Source organism: Lepisma saccharinum, chromosome 21, assembly GCF_977018435.1.
Source record: "Lepisma saccharinum chromosome 21, izLepSacc3.1, whole genome shotgun sequence".
Lineage (NCBI taxonomy): Eukaryota > Metazoa > Arthropoda > Insecta > Zygentoma > Lepismatidae > Lepisma > Lepisma saccharinum.
The window spans coordinates 52,361,413-52,386,385 of record NC_139249.1 but is presented as its reverse complement, the minus strand read 5'-3'; the positions used below and the strand labels follow the sequence as shown (position 1 = coordinate 52,386,385).

Below are 24,973 nucleotides of genomic sequence, written 5' to 3'. Positions count from 1 at the left end.
GAGGGACGTTTTATATACAACACATGATTTGAAGAAATTAGAATTTCTCTCAGTCCATTGCCCCTCATCATTGGATGGATGCTTTTCAAATACCACCATATTTATTTTCACCTTTTACCATTTTTGACATGAAAACTGTGCAGCCTGGAGCTTATAGAACAGAACAGAGTTTATAGGATTGTTTGAATATCACTTGCACTAGAATTTGCCAATAAAACTTTTGAGGTTTCTTTTAAATTCACATTACTTACAAACTAATGGATCTAATAGAGACTGCACCTACAGTTTAAAGTGGGATCTGAATAGTGTTGGGTGATATATCGTCCAGACGTTATATCGTGATATTGAAAAAAATATCGTCCAGGCGATATCAACTAGATGACATGTCATCATGATATTTTGGTTATATATATCATGGCGACAATATATTGCCAATATCACGATAGGGAAAAATAGTTTGGAATATTGTTATATTAGGTGATAAAATTTGGATTGATTGGTGTTTTAAGTCTACTTGATGCCCAGTAAAGCTAATCGAGACTGAACCTGCTGTTTAAAGCGGGGTCCGAACCACTATGTGCCTCTACAGGGAATCGAACCTGGAACCCATTGATTACAAGGCGATGACGATACGTGATAGCCAGGGTGGCATATGTCAGCTAAAGCACGAGAACGTCTAGAAGACAGATGCCATGCATTGTTAAATTCCAAGATCTTGCCTTATTACCTAATATAACAAATTCCAAACTTTTTGTGAGCAGGGTATATTCTTGACGATATATCGTGATATCAAATTTCCGATATCATCCATCCCTACATCTGAACCACCACCTCTGCATATTGAACCCAGTCCCTTGATTTCAAGGTGATGACATTACCATACCCTTGGGGAGGCCCAATAAAAACTTTGAAATATTGGGTGGGTGGTGTATTACAGTGTCTAGGGTAAGTAAGGGCAAGGAGATACAAATCATCAGTTTTATGATCATAATGCTGTAAATTTAGAACATTTTAGCTGTAATTATTGTAGCAGATAGATAACTTGAAGGTAAGGATGTGTTTAGGGGGGAAGTCCTGAAAGACGTACCTCCAAAAATTATATAATGAAAATATACCTTGTATAACATTTGTTGTATAATCGAGGGATATTTATTTCCACCAAACTTATTTGAAGGCAGTAAATATTTAGTTTTTATAACTATTTGACATAAATTTGATGTGTGTCTGTCTAAACAAAAGCTAACGCAGTACAATGGCTTCTTTTTTGCACAACAAGATAATTATTTTATTAGGAGAGACTTGAGACAACACTATCCTACATCACTGGCAAGGACATATTTAAGGGAGAGGCAGACCCCCTTCCCCTCCAAAGACTAACCAAGTACTAAAATTAAATAATGAAAGTATATTCTTGTTTATCATTTGCTGTATAATCGAGGGTTATTTATTTCTGCTGAACTTTGAATGACAGTACCAAGGATACATATTATTCTGAAACTTTAATTTTCGTCAACCAGATCTTCTTTCTTGTTATTTAATAAATATTCAATTTCTTATCTATTTGGCACTTGTTTCCTTGTCAGGACAGTTGCTTTCATAAAAATTTTATCGATCTTAACTACACCTACGCTAAGTAATGAAAATATGCTTTTCTTATAGTCATTTTACATATTCATATAATAGCAATACAATATTCATTGAAGGGCTCGGGTGTAAAACATGGTAAGTGAATTTTGGTAATTTTTGATTTAAAAAGAATTATGTGTCATCCTTCAATTTTCGAGTGAAATTGCTATGTCATATAATTTGCATTGGACTCAGTGAAGCCTTGTGAAATTGGTAAATACAACTCGAAAACAATTTATCTGCAGTATAGCTTCTAATAACCTTTTTTCTTAATGAACTCAGAAATGAACAAAATGTCACTTACCATATTTACCCCCGAGCCCTTCAATTTATATATTTTAATTAATATTATTTTGATTGATTATAATTATAATATAATTATTTTAATTTAAACGTTTATATATTATTATTATTTCTTAGACACTTGGTTCGGACCCACCCCGAAACAAATTTCTAAATGCGTGCCTGCTTGAAGGGTTGGTTTGGTGATAGCACTTCAAGATGCTAGAAGAAAACTCCATTTACATTGTTATGAATGCAATTCAATGCTATAAACTTAAAAAATTATCTATACTGCATTATTAGTGTGTATGGAACTTGCCTGACAACTCTTTTCGGCATTACATAAGTTACAATTCTGCACTGAAACTTGTGAAAATTTTCCCTATCCTGCAAGCTCTCTAAATTTTGGTCATATTTTCAAAATTTGTCTACTTTGTGCACAGATAAGCTAATCAGGAGTGAACCTACAGTTTAAAGTGGGATTTTAACCACTATGCATTGAACCCAGCAACCCTTGATTGCAATCTGTCTAGACATTTTCAAGTATGAAGAAAATCACATTGCAGTAATTTTAGGGTGTCGCCTGAGCTATGTTTTTAAAATATAAATTTTGAAAGATGGTAAGAGATTAAGAGAGGTGAGAGAAAAATTTCAGGGGGTGGGTGGTGGGGGAATCAACATTATTGTGACACCAATTGTGCTGTAAATTCAGGGACTTCGCACTTACAGAATCTAAATACATGTGATGACTAGTCTGGTATTGCATCTAATAAATTGGTCAATGTGTTTCAAGATGGTGGATGAAGAACTGACTTTTGTTGTGTTTCATTGGCTCCAAATCCTTCAGATATTTTTATATCTTTCAACACTACATTTTTGGATTATGATGAACAAAATATAGAGCAATTTTGGAGCATTACTTTTACTACAATCTGATAGCAAAAAATCTTAGTACATGGTTGAGGAGCACCGAGTGAAAAGGGCGCACAGGGGGTTGATTTTAATAATGATAACTGCCACGAAATTAGAGATTTTCAACTGAAATTGTGTTGATTATGGATACCTTAGGATTGATCTGTTAATTCCACATATGAACTAGTCAATATTAGATTACCATTGATAGAGGAATTCAGATATAACTGTGTATGTTTAATTTTTTAACTGTTGAGACTTTACTACTAAAGAAATTGGTTTATTGTTAACTTGTGTTCTTTTCTTCTTACAGGGAACAATTCTATATTTTGCTATCTCAACCCCCTCCTCTCACCCTCACACACACATCATCTGCATTCTCACTAGATATTATTTCAATCAATAAGTATTTGAAACAAGAATCCCAAAAGTCAATTTCAGTTCAACATAAACAGCTTAAGATGTTTTTTATAGAAATTCAAAATCTAATTGTGGTGTGTATACATACTAGATGCATGTATAATATACACACACATATTAATATTATATATTATCAGTCGTCCACTCCATTACTTGAAATAGAAATTGTTAGTTGAACCTTCAGGATACACAGTCTGACAATTAAGTAATGAGATTGATTTTATATTGTCCCACGTGTGCATTCTATCTGTGATGTAGCACATTCATGATGTAGTGTGGTCCATAATCCACAACCTGTCAACACCTCATGAACTTGCGATGGGCATGCTGGGAATTATGCTGCCATGTCGTGAAGGAGGTGCAAGTTGTCGTCATGTAATAGCTATGGAGCAGCGAGTGAACATCAAGTTTCATGAAAGACATTCTGAAAACTGCTTGTGGGAATCAACATTTCTTGAATTACTTGTATATTGTTATGGAGGACAAAACAGAGCATTTTCACTACGGTTCTTGTACAAACCGATAAATCGCAGTATAGAAGTCGCTAAATTTATCAAGAAGGAAGAAAATGCATCTTGAAAAATCAAAGGTGAAGACGATATTGTGGTTTTTATGATAGCAAAGGCATTATTCATAATGTATCTGTTCCAGAGGATGAAACTGTAACTGGCTGTTGCTATTGTAGTGCTCTGAATGATTATGAAAGAGAACTGACCCTATCTGAACTCAGTTTCCTGATGCGGGCAGTTAATTCCTGCTCCACGATAATGCACGATGCCAGGGAGCAGCGTTTGTCTGGGTATTCCTGGTCCAAAAACAAGTGAATGTGTTGAATCCTCCTCCCTACTCTTCAGATTTTGTGATTATTTTCTGTTCCCGAAAGTGAAGCTGCTTGAGAAATTATGCACTTTTGATGAACACAGGACCATCCAACAGGTTGTCATGTAAAATCTTCAAGTCATACCACATGAAGACTTGCAGATGTCGTATTGATCGTTGGCCAACTGTGCCAAATGCTGTATTGATGCAGGAGGGATGTACTTTGTACTGTGCATAGCACCATGCCATGAAGGCATATAGGGGGTGTGGGGGTAACGCCCCACACTTTCTTGATCCGGTCATGAGTGGGGGTGATGTGATCAGCATCATGCCCCTGACTGCCTTTACCCCCCAGGGTTTCCCCCAGGTACCCATATTATTCGACGCTGGATGGGTGCCGGGGCCGCTTCCAATGTTAGAAAAGTTCCCAGATTTGAACCGGCCGGGGATTGAACCCGGGACCTTTAGCACGGTAGTCAGACGCGTTACTGACTGAGCCACCGCGGCCACTGGGAATGTTAAATTATTTTGTTTCCTTTTCACAATATAAAATCAGTCCCATTACTTAATTGTCAGACTGTGTATGCTTGGGGGAGTTTAATATCTTGGTTGTGAGATAAGTGGTGGGATACTTTATGTACATTTTCCTAGCTGGGAGAGGTGATGTTTCCAGTAATTTATCCAGGCACACCCCTAACACCACCTACATTTTTTTTTACAAAAGTTCAGTTTGTGGCTATTTTGGTACTATATTTACTTTTTACACTCCCTGAAAACGATCTTGCACCCCCAGATGGAATATTCTGTATCTGGGTATCTCTTCTTATCTCCCTGCCCCACCTCCCACCCCCTCTCCTCCTGCAAACTTCGAGTGTTGATTCTGCCACCAGCATAGCAACAAAGGTTTAATGTAGACATTGACTCTGATATACTATACCATTGTTTCTTCAAAAGAAACCTTACAATTGTTGAGGTTGCTTCCATGGTACAGTGAAGCTGTTCTAAAAACATATAATGCCTTAGTTATCAAATTCAGTTTAGTTCCAGTCTGCGTAATCAATAACATTCCACAATGTAAATGAAAATAGAAGTTTCATCATAGTGCATTTCATGTCATCAAGGCACCAACTTCCATTCCAGTGTGCAATCATCAGTGATGCACTTATGAACAACATAATTTATAATAAGCATGGCAAAACAATGGAAAGAATCAAATTACTTCATAACATTTCCAGGCTTTCAAACCTCCTCATGGTCTTCAGTATAGGATGATAGTAATACTTCAAAATTATGGAAAACATGACTCAACAATTAGAGAAACCAAAAAACAACAATGTATTAAATACATATCTATAGCATCTTTAAAACTTTTAAGTTAAATTTTATACAGTAAAATGGTGTAAGTATTTGCATATTTAGTAGATATAATTTAATTATTTGTTACAACAACAAAAACTAACACTTTCTTTAGTATAAATTGTTATTTGTTAGGTGAAACATTATGACATTTAATTCACATGAATTTTTCATTGAGAACCGTACCAAAGAAACGTTTATTACAAGAGAGCACTTTTAGTCACTTAAGCTGTGATGGTTCAGCCGGTAGGGAATCGGACTGCCATGCAGGAGACACCGGTTCAATTCCAGGGGTGGGTGGTCTAAGGTTGTAATTTTTCTGGGCTTGTCCCCATACAAAGCTGTTATGGTGCTCACCCAGCTTCAATTAACACATTCACGCCCAGCTCTGGGAGGGACATTTGAACGACCAATCCAAACATTTTCTGGTTCCAAGCTTACCTAAAAGAATGCAGTTATCTTAAATTTTCGAGTTTTTCAAAATGACACCATGGAGGCTGGAAATGGTGTTTCCTCATCAACTTTTTCAGCCCGGTGGATAGAAACCCAACCTCTTCGAGGTTTCCTGCTGGTGTCCCCTAACAATGAACCCCCATTGGTTCTCCAAGGATCTGAATGTGTTGGCCCACCTGGAACCCTCTGTAATTTGGCACCCTGGACATGCTCTCTGATACCGCATCAGACCTCCCCACAAAGTCACATGGTGCACCCTTTTTTGTTCGCCAATTAACATGGGAGGAGAAAAAAAAAATACTACCTGAAAAAAATGGGCATGACAGCTAAATGACCTTAGTCGTTTATGGGCAATACAAGCACATATTTCAAAACAACCATGGTCGTTTATGGGCAGGAATGTGTTAAATGGGTACCTGAGGACAACCTGGAAGGGGCAGTAAAGGCAGCCTGAGTATGGTGCTGATCATGCCACCTCCAACATGGCCGAGTGTGTGTGGCCCTACCCTACATCTCCATCATGGTATGGTGCAAAGTACATGGGACATTTTACCTTTTCCTACTCTGCCAGACATTTGACCAAACAATAATACATTAGAGCTGGTAAAATATAAATGTGGAAATAGTAAACTATTAAGGCGGAGTATATAAGATACAAGAAATGACATACTAGGGCTGAGCCAATACCAGTATCGGCCAATACCAGTGGTATCAGTGTTGGTTGGATTTTGTTTTCCAATGTTTTGGTATTTCGCAAGGTCCACAAAAATGCTGCATGACAATAGTTGAATATTTTGAAGGAAAACTGCTAAATTAATGCTTACAATAGGAATGAAATATCACCCCACTAATATTAATCAATATTTTGAACAACTTCTAATTGTTACAATTTTCAATCAATAGTATTGGTGCAAACTGACTAATTTTGAGTATTGGTAGACATTTGTTTTCTCAAAATCATGTTAGTGGAAACATTTTTTGGCTGAAGGTAAATATCTATGATTATCATGTTCATGTCACTGGCATACCCACAAATTATCCAAAGTTTGGATTATAACTTACTCGTCGTAACCTTGTAATCAATGTGTCCTGGGTTTGATACCCGGTGGAGGTACAATACATCCCACTTTAAACTGTACGTACGGTCCCGATTAGCCTATCTGTGTATAAAATGGATGTAAAACAAGAACAGTGATTATGACTTACTTTATTATAGTCAGTGTCATATTTCATTACATTTCCCTTGTACAAATATATGTCTGGCATTATTTTGTTTCGAAAAGTGAGGCCAAAGTTGTCCCAATTATTCTTATGTTCACTTTCCTATTTCCCTTCTTCTCGTTCCTTTATCTTACCTTCTTTCATAACAATAGCTTATTTATTGAAAGTGGGTCATGGTACAATTAGCAGCAAAGGTAATGGTGTGCAAATTATCCATTGTTATTTTTTACTTTGACCAGTATTATCTTTGCCATTGACTGTACTGACTTACTTTCTCTTCATCATAGCAACTTTGATATACTCCAATCAGGGCCTACCAATGTGTATTTGTATTTTTGTAATTTTGCTTCACTTTTTTGCCATTCTTGGTTAATCATGATGACATGATTGAATGAGGGTTGCATGAAATTGATGAATGAACACTCGCACACAAAGGGTCACTCATGTTCAGACTGGGAGTAGAATCTTAAAGCTTTGTTAGTGATATTGTAACTTGATCACTGAATACACTGAGTGGACACTTGCCCATGAGATAGTTGTTAGCTTCAACCAAGGGTGTCTGCAGGGAGGGGCCAGGGGGCACTCTGAGATTTCTGGAAAGAGTTAATGTTATTCGAATGGTGAAATTGTAACAAAAAATATTGTTTTCTGTGACTTACAGGAAGTTAAGTTACAGCAACTATTATTATTATTATTATTATTTGTTTTTTGAAGTAGGGTTACATTTAATCTTACAGTCTATTTTACACTTATTATCTAACTATAAAAAACAGCTTTTTGTCCTACATGAATAAATATGTTAAATATCCAGTTATGCAAATTCTATATAAATACACAGAATATGGAAATTACAAATGTATGTAATTTAAAAGAAAACATAAGTAATAGTAGTAGTGGTGGTGCTGGTACCAATAATAACCACAAAAGTAATAGCAATAATAATAATAATTAAAGTTTCTATTACTGCCCCCCCTGAAAAAAATCCTGCAGGCACCCTTGGCTTCAACTCTTCCTTCTGGCATGGCTTTCTTTATTTTTTTATGCAGCACAAGCCCGACCCTGTGGCCGAGTGGTTAGCACATCGCGCTGCGACGCCAAGGGTCCCGGGTTCGAATCCCGGTCGGGCTTGGTTGTTTGTGAATGTCCATTCATCAATTTCATCATTTCATCACTCATCCCCATCTTCGCAAATTAGCCAAGAGGCACAAAACGCGAAGTAAAATAAACTAAATCAAATCAAATCAAATCAAATTATGCAGCACAAATGATTTTCATATACTTTTCATGATATGAGCTTTCTCAACACATCTTTCTTTGTTAACCTACTTTATGGAATAAATTATCTCAAAATCACATTAATTATTGCCTATTATTGTATCTAATTATTGCTGCTTCCTACAAAGAAAGCTTCAGCTAATGCCTAAGATTCTTTTTTTAGCCATTAGCTCAAATTACAAATGAAAATCTTCATTTTGATAACTTGTTTTCTATTTGGAATGGACTTCTTAGGGAAAAAAAATCTCCTTCCAACCCACTGAAACAGCTAGACCCTAGACAGGACATAGTTTTGCAATATTTTTATACTTGAACTTCTTGTTCCCACCCTGATAACAGATCAGAAATGAACAGAATAATCCAAGTCATGACATTAGATAATGCATGAATCAGTGGATAGATAACAATACACTTGTCTGATGAATGTCATTTTTAACTATATTTATTTCTAATACACATTAAAAATATATAATTAAATGACTAAATTTCTGTAAAATGTATGCATTTTATAACATTTTTCTTTTTGATGAAATTTGAAGGTGAATAATTACATTATTATCTATTATTTTCTTTTACCATCCTATGTAAAAATGTCCTGTAATATATTCAATGTGTAAATGAAAAAATACTTTTTTTTTTTTAAAATTACAGCCATAATTAATCTCATCCATTTCAAGAAAAAATTATATCATAACTCATAATAAAATATTCCGGTAGAGAGTGAACGAATTATTTGTTTGTTGTGGATTAATTGGTTAGCACATCCTCTGTTGTAGCTTTGATTCCAACCACTGGGAATAAATATACGAGGGTCGTTCAAGGAAAAAGGTTCCCTATGTTGCAAAAAAAATATTTCTTAAGTTACAGACAAAAATTAAGTTGCACCAAGTAGCATGGTCCTTTCTCACTTTTCAACATAATTTCCAAGGCGGCACAAGCATTTGTCCCATCGTTGCACAAGTTTTTGAAAGCCATCTGCAAAAAATTCGGGGTCCAGGGAACGAAGAACACTTTTCACTGCTGTTTCCATTCCATGGACGTCCGTTTGAATTCTGGAGTGTAGTGATGAACGAAGCTCTCATCCTGAGTCATAATACGGCAGAGAAAGTTGTTCCCTTCATTGTGGTACCGGGTCAGAGAATCCAGGCAACATGTCATACGTGTCGTGAGATATCTGCAGTGAGTTGTCGTGGGATCCAACGCGATGAAACATGACTGACACTGACATTACAGTCTCCATAAACAACAACCAGCTTCCTGTGGATGTCGATAGGAGCAAGACAATTTGCCCACTCATACCGGATCACAGAACAAATCTCTTCTTTACTCCACACCGCCAAAGCACGTTTTTTCGCCATGACTCGCTATTCCTTATGGCCAGGGCACGTTTCTCACTGCATGACTCATGCTAATCACATGCCACGCATGCACGGTAGCCTGCATGAACATTGCATGGTGTGTAAATGTAGAGAAAAAGGCGAAATAACACATTGCTAGTTTCATTTCATTTATCGGGCTCGTGCTTTCTTCAAAAAAAAAAAAAAAAAAAAAATGGGAAACTTTTTCCTTGAATGACCCTCGTATATATGTTCACTTGAGGACTACAGAAGAGGTGCTCTCTCAAAACATAGTGTTAGAATTGTTATAAGGAATATGTAATGTCCAATTTACATTTCATATTAATAAAGAACCATTGTCACTACATTCAGGGTACAAAGTATGAAGCATGTTCAACTTTTTGCAGGGAATGGGATGACTTTTTAGCTATCAATGAGTTTAATTAACTCATCACGTTCATTAAAGATCCATTGTTTGCTTAATTTTAGGCAAGAGAATAGAAGGCATTGCATTAACTGATGATTTATCATTAGTTTTAGATATCTCAGGGGTGACAGCCCTCCCCCTTCTTACACTGCCCCTCCCCGAAAACACAAACACACCTTTAGATGATGTCCCACTATCTCGTGTGGCCAGTCAGGTTTGAGCCAACACAGAAACCAGGAACAGTTGGAACATTGGGGTGAATTAGCTTCTTCACATTGTTAGGTCTGGGTTCCATACCAAATTACAACTAGAAAAGTCAAGTGGGCTATCATAATTCCTGTAGCTGTAGGGAGGGAGTGTGAGGTAAGTGGGCATGGGACCATTCTCCAAAACTGTTTTTCCCCCACAGGTCTAGCATAACAACAACAATACCCACTTTCAAAATCAAAGAAAGATGGGCAAGTTTCGAATTTGGGAAATGAGAGACGCAGTTCTGTTTTTCATAGTTTTATTAATTTCAGTGGCCACTGCCACCATCCTCATTGGAACTTGTTGCCACAAGTTGCTTCTTTGTATTTACATGACATTATATGTGAAAATTACTGGAGAAGGATTTTATTGCTTCAAGATTTTTGCCAGACCCAGTAAACTCACAATCTTGATCTATCCAAAGCACTCGCCTTACTGGTGAAAGTGAAAGTAGATATGTGTGTAATGATAATTGAATATTTCCCCCTCTACACTAAATTTTATTCAGTAGAGGTGAGCAACATGTCAATCTGATAAATAGAATTGACGAATGTGCACAACATTACATACAATTTCCAGGTGCAGCATCATATATTAGGTACAGGAAATAATCTGGAGAAGCAGGTAAGTGTTCAAATTTAACCCTAGAACACTACCGTACGTAAAATTTATGTATGTTTTGCACTCAAATTCCTCCCCTACCTCCCACCTCCCACCTCACACTTCACACCCACTCACCCCTCCACCTAACAGTGCCTCAGGCATTCTGTCAGACGCAAGGCAGCACTGTGGTAAGGAGGGTGTAAGCATTGAAAGTCTTTAGTTTGTTTGTTGTGCACTGTACGTCAATTTTACGTAGCACTAAAACGAGAAAAATCTTTCACGTAATTTTGACATTCGTAAATTCGATTTGGATAGTAAGATTTTGAAAACGAAAGTTTGAAGCATTCACAATTTTCTTGTAAGACTTCAAAATTACACTGTAATATTGGAACACAATAGTGTTCTAGGGTTAATAAAGAAACACTGTCTCTTTATAATACAATGGGAAGTTCACCAGAGTGATCAGCATCATGTGCTGTGAAACCAAAGGTCCCAGGTTCGAAACCTGCTGTACCATTGTGATTGTCGCATCACCAATTTCACCTATTCATCATTCATCCTCATCATCATGATTAACACAAAAGGTAGAAAAGGGATGTAAAATAACCAAAATAAAAATTGTAACATCCACCAATCCTAGAAACAGAGTGCAACTTCTTTTTTTACAAATAAAATATGTTTGTGCATTGAATATTCATAAGTGATATCTAGAAAATTTTCCATACTGTTTGTTGCTTGCAGAAAGCGCCTTCGACATCTTTGGCGAATCATGTGCTGCAAAGACAAGATTGCTGACGAAGAGATGATATCTTCTAAAAGATGGCTTCTTTCCGATTTCAGTGCCACCACACCTCGTAAATCAATGGCTAAGGTGCAGAGCAGGCTGAAAATCCACTCTGCTCCTTTAACAAAAGCACAAAATGGAAGACAACAGTTTATTTCAGGTCAGAAATAATGATTGTATGAGTTATTTAAGTTCTATTCAATACCTGTATTCAGGTATGGCTCATGTATTGTTTTCCTGGCGTTTCTCTGAAGTCTCGTATTTAGTTTCTGCAAATAGAACTTCTCTGCCAAATAAACAAGTGTGTGTGAGAGAGGAAAACTTAAAGCTCTTTCCAGAATTATTTAATCTGGGAGTCTTAAAGTTTCATTAGAGTAAATTTACTGCTAATATGGCAATATACAGGGTCTGTTCTGAAAGTATCCGAACTGTCTGTAGCGCAGTGCGAGAATCAGCCAAGGGTTCGGGTAAGCTGCGCCAGGTGGCAGTGGGGACCTTAACCTTCAAAACAAGGCCTCGCTCAGTTGCCTGCGAGCAGTGGTTGAGGTGCAATCGCTCGTGTTGTGTACATGGAAAAAACGTCGTGTCGAGAATTTGCAGTTGGTGGATTTGGTGAAAATGGAGTGCACTTTTGAACAGCGCTACGCTGTGAAATTTTGTGTTATATTGAAAAAAAAAAACTTTACAGAGACTTTAACCATGCTTCGGGAGGCAAGTATGACCCCGAAAGCAAGAGACAAAGTTCAGAATGGCACACCCGCGTCCCCTCGTCAAAAGAAGGCCCGGATGTCAAAATCAAAGGTGAAGACAATGCTCCTTGTCTTTTTCGACGTGAAGGTGGTCGTGCACAAAGAGTTTGTACCTGCTGGGACCACCGTGAATGCAGATTACTACAAAACATTGCTTCAGCGTCTCCGACAGAGGGTCCAGCGCATCCTGTCTGACATCGCCGACAGGTGGGTGCTTCACCACGACAACGTGCTGGCTCACACAGCGCTGTTGGTAGGTGAGTTTTTGGCCAATGTATGCGTGGCAATGCTGCATCATCCCCCTTACAGCCCGGACTTGACACCAGCCAACTTCTTTTTGTTTCCCAAGGTCAAAAGGGTGCTCAAGGGGAAGCGCTTTGCGTCAATTGAAGAGGTTCAAGCTGCCACAACCGCAACATTAAAGAGGGTGTCAGTCAAGGACTTCCAGGACTGCTGTGAACAGTGGAAAAGTCGCTATACTCGCTCTATTGAGGCTGAAGGTGCCTACATTGAAGAATATTGACAGCAGTTGTAATTGTCATCGATAAATTGTTTGCAAAAAAATAAGTTCGGATACTTTCAGAACAGACCCTGTATAGTCCACTGAGAATGTTCATGTTCTATGTCCAATTTTTCATTTTTTCAGGAGAGCCTTTTAAAATTTGACATCATATATTTATTGAACCTTTGTCACCATTACACTGAAAGTTTGTATCATTGCAAAGGCTGATATATTGAAGCCTCTCTAAAAAGAAGTAGTTGTTTTGTTAGGTACTTATGCTGTAATTAATTGAAATTTGAGACAAAACAATTGCACGCAACACAAGCTTTGATTTGAGAGTGTCAGTGTTCTATCTATCAGATAGAACAGTGAATTCTGGAAACAAAATGAAGATGAAACAATTTCATTATAAATTTATCATTTGGTAGCAAAGTAAAATAAATATTTCATATTTTGGGAAATCAACCACCAACTGCTTTCATTCCACTATTACAGTATTCAAATTTTTTGTCTGTTAATGACAAATGTAAGAACTGAAGACCACTACCATTGACAGAAACCATTGCTAAGCATCTCCCACAAGTTAATGAGGTTAGAAAGCAAGTGGTTTATCTTACACTCGGATGGTGCTTGTGGTTGGTTGAGGAAATTGTCGTAAGGTTTCATTGGCTGTTTGAGTTTGCACTCTCGTGGCTGTTTCCAACTTCTGCACATAGACCAAAAAAGACTCAATATATCAATATTGGTTGTATGTAGGCATCAGACAATTGCAGATATGAAACAATTGCATCCTAAATCACAGCCAAAAATATCTCGATTTGTTTACAATTTGGAGATACAAAATTTGCATTCTCAATGGACAATATGTGCCTTTATGAAAACTTTTGGGAGTTGTCTGGGGAAAGATTGGGAAACTGTTAAGATTGGCTTGAATACTTTTATGTTTTATGTAAACTGGAGAAGAAACTAAGTCACAACTCCAATCGGTTTTGTTGTTTTCCTTTTGTTGCTGATAATGAAATGTATAGATTTTCCTGAAGATAAACTGATAATAATGTCATAGAGACACATTTAACTTGCAAGCAGAGTGAAGAACAAAATATTTCCCAAATATATTTCTTTACAAACGAACAACAATATTTTATTTTATGTACACCAATGCATACCATATTGTTTATTCTCTTTACAACTTTTCTCTTCCGTGCCTGTTCAGCACTCTCTTGACTTAGCACCCAAGCTGAATGCCCCATTTATCTTCTGTTTGCTACAGTTCTTTGACCAATACATGGGAAACAAATGGACATTCATTTTGCTCTGTAAATGATTGCATACATTCAAGGAGGTGTGATTCTGAACCCAAAGCCATTAGGGACATCTAGTGTGAGAAACCCTCAGCACAGTCTTCAGAGTGAACAGTGATGTCTCACTGCACATGCCCTAAACCCTTCATGGTGGTGGGTTCGCAGAGTTTAGGAGAGATGGATATCTCCTGTTGCTACAATACAAATGGGAAAAACTGCTCTTGCAGAGAACACTACTACTAATACTGCATTCATGTTTGAAATGCTTACTTTGTGTAAGAGCTATGCTTGGAAGGATTAAGCATTAAAAGTTGGATCTGCATCTCTGGGTTTGGAACTTGAACCATAGATTCAGATGACTGACTGACATTGAAGTTCAGATCTGAAATCTTGGCTTTAGAACTTCAGATCTGGATCCATTTATCACCCCTAGTTAATACCTTAGACCTGTATGAAGCTTCACTTAAAAAAATAAACTTATTTTGCATCTAGGTTTATAGTAAAGTAAAAACGTAAAGTTCCCCATGCCATGAAGGTACTTTTAGGGGATGTGGGGATAGGGCACCACACATTCTCAATCTCAGCTATTTTGGAGGTGATGTGATCAATACCATGCTCCGGCTGCCTTTACCTGCCAGGGTTGCCCCCAGGTACTCATTGATTTGAGGCCAGATGAGCTACAGAGCTACTTTATGCAGGGACAAGTCCACATTATTATTCTAACTTTAGAGTATGAAGTCAGTGATCAGAACTCTACATTTTAAAAGTAGCTTCGCTACAGCTGTTTTTTCAAAATGTAGCTTTGCTACAGCTACAGCTACTTTTTCCAAAAAGGAGCTCACTATGCTACTCCTGTTTGCTACTTTCCCGCTACTTTTGCATAAAAAACAACTTAACAACCACATGGATGTTCCAAAGAAGACCCAAGTATGATAGTTGTACTTACTGGAAAATAGATTCTGTTATTTATTATCATGATTCCCATCATTCGGTAATTTTGATAGCAGCGTTACTTCAGTTACTTATTTTCAATATAGTGTTTGAGAATAATGTACCTATGTAAGCGGCAGATCAATTCAAATTTGATATATGAGTATTGCAATTTGAATGACACAAAATTATTTATTACAACTATACACAAATAAAATTAGGTAGAATTATTTACATTTATATTTCAACATATTTTCCTTGAGCATAAATATTGAGTTAATAAATATTCTGTTAAGTCACATAGTGGTTCGAAACCAGTCTCGATTAGCTTATCTGTGCATAAAGTGGACTCAAAATAAAAACTAGGAAAGACGCCTGGAGGATGGGATCCTCCTGCTCCTCCATTCCCAACGCTGCTCATCGTCTTTCATCATTCTTCCTCATTCTCACAATTAGCCAAAAGTGGCAGAAAGCGACTTTAGATAAGATTGATTGATTGATTGATTTTTGTTTTAAGTACAATTTATGCACAGTAAGGTTAATCGGGACTGGACCTACAGTTTAAAGTGGGATCCGAACCACTATGTGCCTCCCCCGGGTATCAAACCCAGGACCCCTTGACTGTAGATATGATAATTACTAAATAAAACATTGACCTTCATTGTCATGATTAGCAAAAGTAACAGAAAAGCTAAAGGGAAATATATTGAGAAAACTGATGTGTAAATCCGAGAGTTCTGTAAAAATACTAAGCCATTGATTGCTGGCAGTATTGCTGTCATTCTAGTGGAAATTGGATCGCTCCTTTTTGCACTGCAAGTTGTGTTTTACACAGTAATTAATGACATTTTGCTGCCTCTTATACTAGGGATATACACACTATATGTTCCGGGGGTGGCGCAAACGAAGTTTTTTTTTTTTTCAGGGATGCACAAATGAGGCATTTCCCCAAAATCTCAAAAATAGTAGCTGTTAGCTGGAATATATTCATATATGTCAGTTAGTTATCTGGATATTAGAATTATTAAGATACTAATGAAATAAATTATGTGGATACCTATACTGTGTCTTTATGAACCTCCAGCAAAATTAAGCATTATTGTCGATTTTTTTAATGCTGTTGCCACATTCAAAATTTACCTCAAAATGCTGAGAAGAATTGTAGCAGTAGCAAAATTTTCGCTACAACTACAGGAATTTTGTAGCTTTGCTACCGCTACAACTACAATTTTCAAAATGTAGCGCTGCTACAGCAACAGCTACAAATTTTGTAGCTAGCTACAGTAGTGTCGCTACAAGTAGCACTCTACTTTTGACCACTGTATATAGTATAGTAAATTATAGTCCTCATCATGAAAATTAGATAAGAGATGCTAAATAACCAAATACAAACTTTAGGCATATATTTCAAGTGACTAAAAATATCTTTGTATTGCACTGAAGTACTTTTTTATTTTCTTCACACATTTGCCACACTTGTACACAAGCACACAAACACACATGCAAACATCACAAATATTATGGTGGTCAAAACTCTCACCCCCCATTGCACTTATTTTTTTGTTTAAAAAACAAAGTCATGATTATTCTGCTCATTTTCCTACTCATAATGCATTTCAAAGCAGTTTTTCAGCAGCTTGATCATTCCCCCTAAAAAAAATTTTGGTTGCTCCTGTGCACTCAGGCACACATGCATAGACACATAAAGATTTTCTTTTAAATAAGCACTTTCAAAACAATAAGCATTTCCAAAAGAAAATCTTGGATTGAAATTCCAAGTGGAGCATGAATGCTTATGTCTGTTTCTCATCACTCGCATGAGTTTATTAGCCATTTTTGTTGTCACAATTAAATTTCAAAAAATAAGAAAGTGATGTGAAATGACAAAAATAAAAATTACAACAGTGAGAAAACTTATAAACACGGTTTTTGTAATTTGCTTGGTAATATATATTTTGGCACTTGTATGCTTCTTCACTGAACTTATTTTGAAATAAAAACAAAATACAGTGACATACATTTATGGGTTGTAATGATCCATTTAACTTCCAATGGGATTGTTACAACCCATAAGTGCCCGTGACTGCATGATCCCCCCTGATTTTTATGCTTATCAAAATGTAGTTTTTAGGTCGCCTACTTGAGGGTAAGAGATTAGTACACAGCATGTTTCAAAATGATTTGAATGATAAAAACATGTTTCACAAGCAATTCAACATAATCACCAATCGAATATTCCATGTAATACATTCAAACTGTTTAAGTTTCTTCTTTTTTTTAATGGTCCCAGTAGTTCTAAATTCTGTCACCAGGTGCCAGGCTGACCAGTTGCAAAAGGGCTGCTGCCAGTGGTGAGGAGAAACCATGATGGGAACATGCTGAAACATGTCTGGATGGAGTTAGATTACCATATTGACATGTGCTGAGTAACGAAGGGTGCTCACATTAAGCATTTTTGAGTTACCTTCGTTATAACCATTAGCACTTAAATTTGTACAGCTACAATACATATGTGTGAAATTGTATCTTATTTTGACAATTTATGAATAAAATCTAATGAGTTGTAATCGCTCAAATCATTTTGAAACACAGTGTATTTAGAGATAATGCTTGAAAAATTAAAAAGAAAGAGAATGTTCATTATTTCCTTAGTGGAAAATAAAATAAATTTGTGGGCAATGGTATACTGGCAGCATTGTTGCCTTGTAATCAATCGGTCCCAGGTTTGATACCTGGTGGAAGCACATAGTGGTTCGGATCCCACTTTAAAAGGTGGGTCCAGTCCTGAATAGCTTTACTGTGCATAAAGTGGACTTAAAACACCAACTCAATCAAAAGAAATTTGTCTGCACACAAATAATAAACTTCAATTCAAATGATTGTATCATGCTATATACGTACATAAATGTAATGTGAAAAATTTGTGGTGCAAAAATTGCAATTACTGCAGAAATTTGCACTACCCGAAGTCCCTCACATGAAATGAAATGGAATATAGGGAAATCAATGCACACATGCACATTCACACCACACATAAAACACTATTTTGAGGAAAGGTATTCATGGTTGATTAGTCAGTATATTTGATGTTCCTTATCTGTACGATGAGGAAGCAAAGGGAAAGTTTGTGACCTTCGTTCAGATACCATGTCAGCTTTGCCTAGTGTACAGAGGGAGAGCGAACCATAGAATGAAACCTCAGTCAGGATGGAAAGGTATAGAATTTGAACCTTCATCTTTTATGGTTAGTAGTTAGGGCATCTGACTACCATGCGAGACACCCAGGTTCGATCCCTGGCAGGGGAGAACCGAGATTTTTTCCCACCTGTTCAAGTAGCTCTGGTGCCCACCCAGCATCGTATAAAGTGGGTACCTGGAGGAAACTCTGCGGGGTAAAGGCAGACAGGGGCATGTTACTGATCACACACTCCTTCGGCCGTGATCAAGAAATTATACAACCCTAACCCCCACACCCCCTATACACAGGGGAGCATTTTACTTTTCATCTTTTATGGTCCGATATCCGAAGAACTATTGTCCCAAATGATCTCTATTCTTTGCTTTCTCTTTCCAATTAGAAATGTCTACTAAATGTCTTCTGTAGATGGTCTGCCCAAAGTGTTCTAACTTCATACCACAAAATGTGTCCAGTGAAGTTTTCTTAGTTTTATTTCACTATATTAGAAGTACAATATAAATATATATATATATATATATATACTATGAAATACTTATGTTTCGTGAGTATCTGTTTCTAAAAAAACAACATTTCAGGATCCTACTGTTCCCTTCTTCAGGTTTCTGTCTAGGCCAGTATGATCACTACATAGCCGTGTCAATTAAGGCAAGGATTGAGGTGGCAGGTAAAACCTGTTTTGCCTTAATTAACGTGGCTATGTAGTGATCATAGTGGACTAGACGGAAACCTGAAGAAGGGACCAGTAGGATCCCGAAACATTGTTTTTTTTTCACAAAACAGATACTCACGAAACGTAAGTATTCATAGTATATATATATATTTTTATATACTACACATATATAGCCGTATATACGTATACATGTATTGTGTATAGTCGCGCACACCTCAAATATGAATTTATTTCACTATGCCATGCATATTGTGTAAGTCATTCAGCTGATGCAACAGTAATACTGGGTGTTTCATAAATACTTGAGGGGTTACAAATATTTATTGCAAGTATAGCGTATTGAACTTACATTAATTAAACCAGTCCAAAACAAACCATGTAACTTGTGGTGTTAAAAAAAAAAACTGTCCAAGTTCTTTGTTTGTTCTGGACTGGTTTCATTAACAAAAGTTCAATAATTTACTTGCAATAAATATTTGTAACCCCTCTAGTATTTTTTAAACACCTGGTACGGTCTTTACCAAAATTGCCTGTAAACTGCAGTGGCGCATTCTGAAAATTTGCAACAATTCTTATTTATTGTATATTATTAAATATAATAGAAATAAAACACCAGGCATGCAAGTAAAACAGAAACAAAAGTCCAACAACTTCAAATGTTGCGGCAATTTCAATATACATGAAAAATGTTGGTTTATCAGCACTATATGAAAAGGAGTGATGGTTTTGTAGCCATTATTTCAAGGTTTGGGTGTGTAAAAATAAAGAAACTTCAGTCCATTATTTTTACAAAATTGTTTCTTTTTAGATTTTGCTGGTGAGTACATGGAAATTAGCAAGATATTAACGAAAACTAGGAAAGTAAGCAAACTTCAGCTCGATGTAACACAACCACCACCTTCAAATGGGAAAGGTGATGCTACTTGTAAAAGACATAACTTAACTGATTGTTCTCCATTTGGCAACCGTTACGAGTGGACTGAAGAACAACTGGGAGCTGGATCAGAAGGAACAGTGCATGGGTGCAGGAATACAAGAACTGGCAAAGAGTATGCTGTTAAAATCATCGAAGCAACGGACAGCGACACACATAAAACAGCAATGAATGAGATAGCTCTGTTGAAACAGATCCAAGGACAAGAAAATATTATAAAGTTCCATCAGCATAAAGTAGTCGGTAATGTATACTACATTATGCTAGAGAAAAGCTCTGGTGGATGTTTGATGAAGCTTTTGAACCAGGTTGGCTATCTCTCCGAGGAAGCTGCAAGGGTCATCACCTTTGGAATCTGTAAAGCACTAAGGCACATACATAGCAAGAAAATAATTCATCGTGATCTCAAGTATGAGAATGTTCTTTTCAACAGCAACACAAGACAGGTTCAGCTGTGTGACTTTGGATTGGCATTTAAACGACGAACTTCCATTTGGATCCTCAGACACAAGCCGCAAGCAGATCGTATCATTGGGACGTATCCATTCATGTCGCCAGAAGTTATTGCCAACAGACGCCGTTATAGGTGATTCTCTTTGTTTTAATATTTAGTTTTTAACTACGTTATCACTCACTAGGAAGTTTTCCAATCATTTCTCTATTTCTGCACAGCTCTGAGGTCATATAAATGGATACCTGGGGACAACCCTTGGGGGTAAAGGCAGCCTGGCTTGATGCTGATCACATCATCCTAACTGTGGCTGAAATCAATAATATGTGGAGCTCTATACCTTCATATCAGCCCATATGCCTTCATAGCATGTGTGCACATGCACAAGGATACCTTTACTTACTTACTTACTTATTTGTACAGAGAAAATAGAAGGTGCATTAAATACTCAATTTTCATTTTTATACATTTAAAATATTAAAATACACTGAAACGAATTTATACTATGCTTAAAAATGACTCTCTGTGAAGGAAATAAACATGGATTAATGTAAGAAAATATTCCATCCCCAATTCATAACTTACAGAAAATCTTCCTTTGAATGTCAGTGATGTAATAGTGAAAGGTGTGGACAGAAAAGAAATGCTAATAGTCAGTGGCACAGGAACAAGGGACAATGAGATACATTATACCACCTAATTTTTTTGGAGAGGGCACTGTTCCCGCTAAATTCTTTGGGACGAATTTTACCCCTTCAACTTTTTGACATACACAAGAAGCTTCCTGCGCTGCGACGCCAAGGGTCCCGGGTTCGAATCCCACTCGGGCTTTGTTGTTTGTGAATGTCCATTCATCATTTTCATCATTTCATCACTCATCCCCATCTTCGCAAATTAGCCAAAAGGCACAAAACGCGAAGTAAAATAAACTAAATCAATCAATCAAGAAGCTTCCTTTCAAAGAATCTTGTTTTTAGTCATCTCTTGATATACATTCCTTTCCACCCTGAGAAAGTTTTGTTTTCTCCCTTCCCCCTTACATATTTAATATACCTTTGGATATACTTTTAAATTTAACCCACCTTCTTTTATGACCAGTGCTTTTTTTTTTTTGGAAGTATACAATGTTGTGTCCCAGCAGCATGTTTTCCATCATATGTGAAAATGCAAACAAACAATTGTCAATGTTGTACTTTTCTTCATTGTTGTCCTGCTTATTTTGGCTAATTGTGATGATGAGGAAGAATGTTCAAAGGGACACTAACACAACAAGATTCGAACCTGAACATGCATCCAGCACTCAGTCTCTGAGGCGACGTTTGCTCAAGTTAACAAAAGAAATATAGATAAATCTGCTGCGGTGGCTCAGTCGGTAATGTGTCTGACTACCATGCTCAAGGTCCCGGGTTCGATCCTGAGGCGGTTCAAATCCGGGAACTTTTCTAACGTTGGAAGTGGCCCAAGCACCCACCCAGCATTGAATAACATGGGTACCTGGGGAAACCCTGGGGGGTAAAGACGGTCAGGGGCATGATGCTGATCACATCACCCCCACTCATGACCGGATCAAGAAAGTGTGGAGCGTTACCGCCACACACCCTATACGCCTTCATGGTGTGGTGCTAAGCACAGGGGAGCACTTTACCTTTACCTATGCAAGCAAATGTATGGCCATGCATGCATTTTGTCCATGATTAGCTTCCATTAGCTGTGTCACAATAAGAACGAACTTATGAAGCGTACTGGAAAATTTCTTCTCAGGGAAAAAGCACTGGTTGTTACCATGCACATAAGGTAAAGTTCCCCGTGCATGTTGCACCATGCCATGACGGCACATTTAGGGTGCCACATATTCTCGATCTTGACCATTTTGATGGGGATATGATCAGCACCATCTCCAGCCACCTTTACCTCCCAGGACTGCTCCCAGGTATCCATTGATTTGAGGTTTGGTGAGCCCCAGAACCACTTTATGTGGGGACAAGGCCAGAAAAATTCCGACCTTAGATCACTCACCCCAGGAATCAAACCCAGGTCTTCTGCATAGTGAGATGCCCAACTGACTAGACCACCACAGTAACCATACACATACCTTCTGTAAAGTAAATATGGTTTGCTACCATATTAGGGATGACCCACTAGATAAAAACCCTATTCTGGGTTGTAAATTTATCCATCACCGTAATATCTAGATGTAAATTATCTAGGTATTTGAATTATATAGATATTAGGATTAATCACATATTTATCATCTAGATTGTTTAGATATCTATAATCATGATTATCTAGACATCAAAATATCAACAGAATGTTCATATAATGGAAGAATCTGACATTTCTATTGTTTTTGATAATGGACATCAGATCATTTGACACAGATATATTATATATATTATTTTCAGGATGTAAATGTAGTAATTACTGCTCCCTGTATTTCTTAAGAACTTTAATGTTTGAAATCTGCTTTTCTTCTGGGGTGGTGCAATGCACAGGGATAATTTTGCCTTTCTACTCTGTTCTTCAGGAGTGGCACCAAAGGTTGGCTAGAGTGGCCTATGACCCACACAAAATCCAACCTTGAAAAATGTAATGAGAAAATTTCATGGTGAAAGTAAAGTAAAAGTGTGATACAATGATGACTATTACTTTAGTATTTTTCCGATAAGTACTGTCTTAATATTTTTCAACATTTCTTGTTAACACATTATACTGTTAATTAGTTTATCATTTTAAATTTTTGCTATATTATGTTGTAAAATGTAATCAAACCTGAAATTTCCCACATTTGCAATGCAATTTGGAATATGTATAATTTGGTTTATCTTCAATATATAATCTCCCTATTATAGGATAGTAAATCCTTGTTTGCAATCACGAACATTATAATACAGGGTGAGTCAAAAGTCAGGAACCATAGTGTTATTCACTGCAGCTTATATTGTCTACATGATATGGTCATTATGTTGACCCTCTTCAGCAAGGCACATGTTCAGATCATGCTCCCAGCTCTTCAGGACACTGAGGATTGTAGCAGGTGGTATTTGCGCCGCACATTCTGTTATCCTCCCTTGCAGATGGTGTAGGTTGTTAATCTGGGTGGAATAAACCATTGCCTTCAGGTGACCCGATAAGTAGTAATCCATTGGTGAGGTTAGGAGACCTTGCCGGCCACTCAACAATGACACGCCGACCTATCTACCTCCCTTAAAAACATTAGTCACACATATGTCCTATGGTTCCTGAATTTTGACTCACCCTGTATAAATATTATAATAAGCAATATAAATATAATAAAGAATATACATTTTAATTTGAAAATCTGTCATTTGTTCAGTTTATTTATTTATTTATTGTTGTTGTTTGTTCGGATACAATACAGATTCTACGATGAAGCCATAGATATGTGGAGCCTGGGTGTGATGGTGTATGGCATGGTTTGTGGTCATCCCCCATTTGATGGCGATTGTGAGAGTGAAAGTTGCCGGTTCCTGTCAGATGAACTTTGCTCCTCTTGCATTGAACTTTTGTGTGAGGAAATTGAATCAAAGGATATAGACTTGGATGGACCCAAATGGAGCAAGGTTTCTGAAGAGCTGAAAGAATTTGTGACTGGATTGTTGAATAGAAATCCCAGGAAAAGACTAACTGCAACAGAAGCTATCCAGCATTCATGGCTTCGAAATCAGCCAGAGTTGAAGGTTGAAGGAGACTTGTGCCAGAAGGACTGGTGGGAAGAAAATAAATCCATTGTCGCAAAATCTAAAATTATGAAATATTTGCAGGAAAATAATCATTGCAATGAGATCCATGAATAAATGAATTAATATATGCAACTGTAATATGTATATGTATGTAAATGTTTAGTGTATGACTGGAAGTTACCCATAAAACATAAATCTCTAAGGGATATCCATAAATGTCCAGATCAGATCCATGGATATTATGGACATCCATAGGATATCCCAACCTGGATATCCATAGGACATACATGGCAGGCACGTATCCAGCAATTTCTTTTGGGGGGCTGAACACTATCTTTTAAGGGGTATCGTAACAATCCGTAGAATTGTTGAAATGTAAAGTACAAAGACCACCAAACCCCAGACATTTAGCTGTCACCTTTCCAGTCAGGAAATAACTCGAAACATTTAAGGAATGTCTTGTCACTTGTCAGACATTGCCGAGCTTCCTGGATCGCGATTGTTGCAAAGAAGTGCAAACAACCACGATCAAGGAAGAGTCGTCAGATTACTGAGTCGGCAATATTGAGTAAATTGGGTTGGAATAAATGTCTGGGAGCAGAGAGGTCAGTTCTAAACGAGCAATTCAAAACGAACAGTCAGTCGGGCAGTCGATTTGAGTACGGAGCATCAGGCAGTCAGTAACAAGCCTGAAATGGAGCAGGGGAGAAGTACGTTTGAAGGAAGAACGTATTAAGTAGCGAGTTGCAAGTCAGACTCTTGTACAGTCGCG

General features: G+C 37.2%; 1 protein-coding gene across 1 annotated transcript; it reads left to right on the top strand.

Moving 5' to 3' along the window:
• Positions 1 to 5,055: 5,055 nt before the first annotated feature.
• LOC146004253 (MAP kinase-interacting serine/threonine-protein kinase 1-like) lies at positions 5,056 to 24,315 on the top strand. The gene is made up of 4 exons (XM_083142934.1): positions 5,056 to 5,458; positions 11,821 to 11,924; positions 19,924 to 20,635; positions 23,880 to 24,315. Exons 1-4 carry the CDS (start codon positions 5,454 to 5,456, stop codon positions 24,313 to 24,315), a joined length of 1,257 nt encoding a protein of 418 aa, XP_082999060.1. The 5' UTR covers positions 5,056 to 5,453.
• The last annotated feature ends 658 nt before the right edge of the window (positions 24,316 to 24,973 follow it).

Excerpts from the sequence above, each read along its gene's own strand:
- LOC146004253 (XM_083142934.1), top strand. Across the intron at positions 11,925-19,923 it reads AAGACAACAGTTTATTTCAG|ATTTTGCTGGTGAGTACATG; the intron begins GTCAGAAATAAT and ends GTTTCTTTTTAG. Across the intron at positions 20,636-23,879 it reads GCCAACAGACGCCGTTATAG|ATTCTACGATGAAGCCATAG; the intron begins GTGATTCTCTTT and ends GATACAATACAG.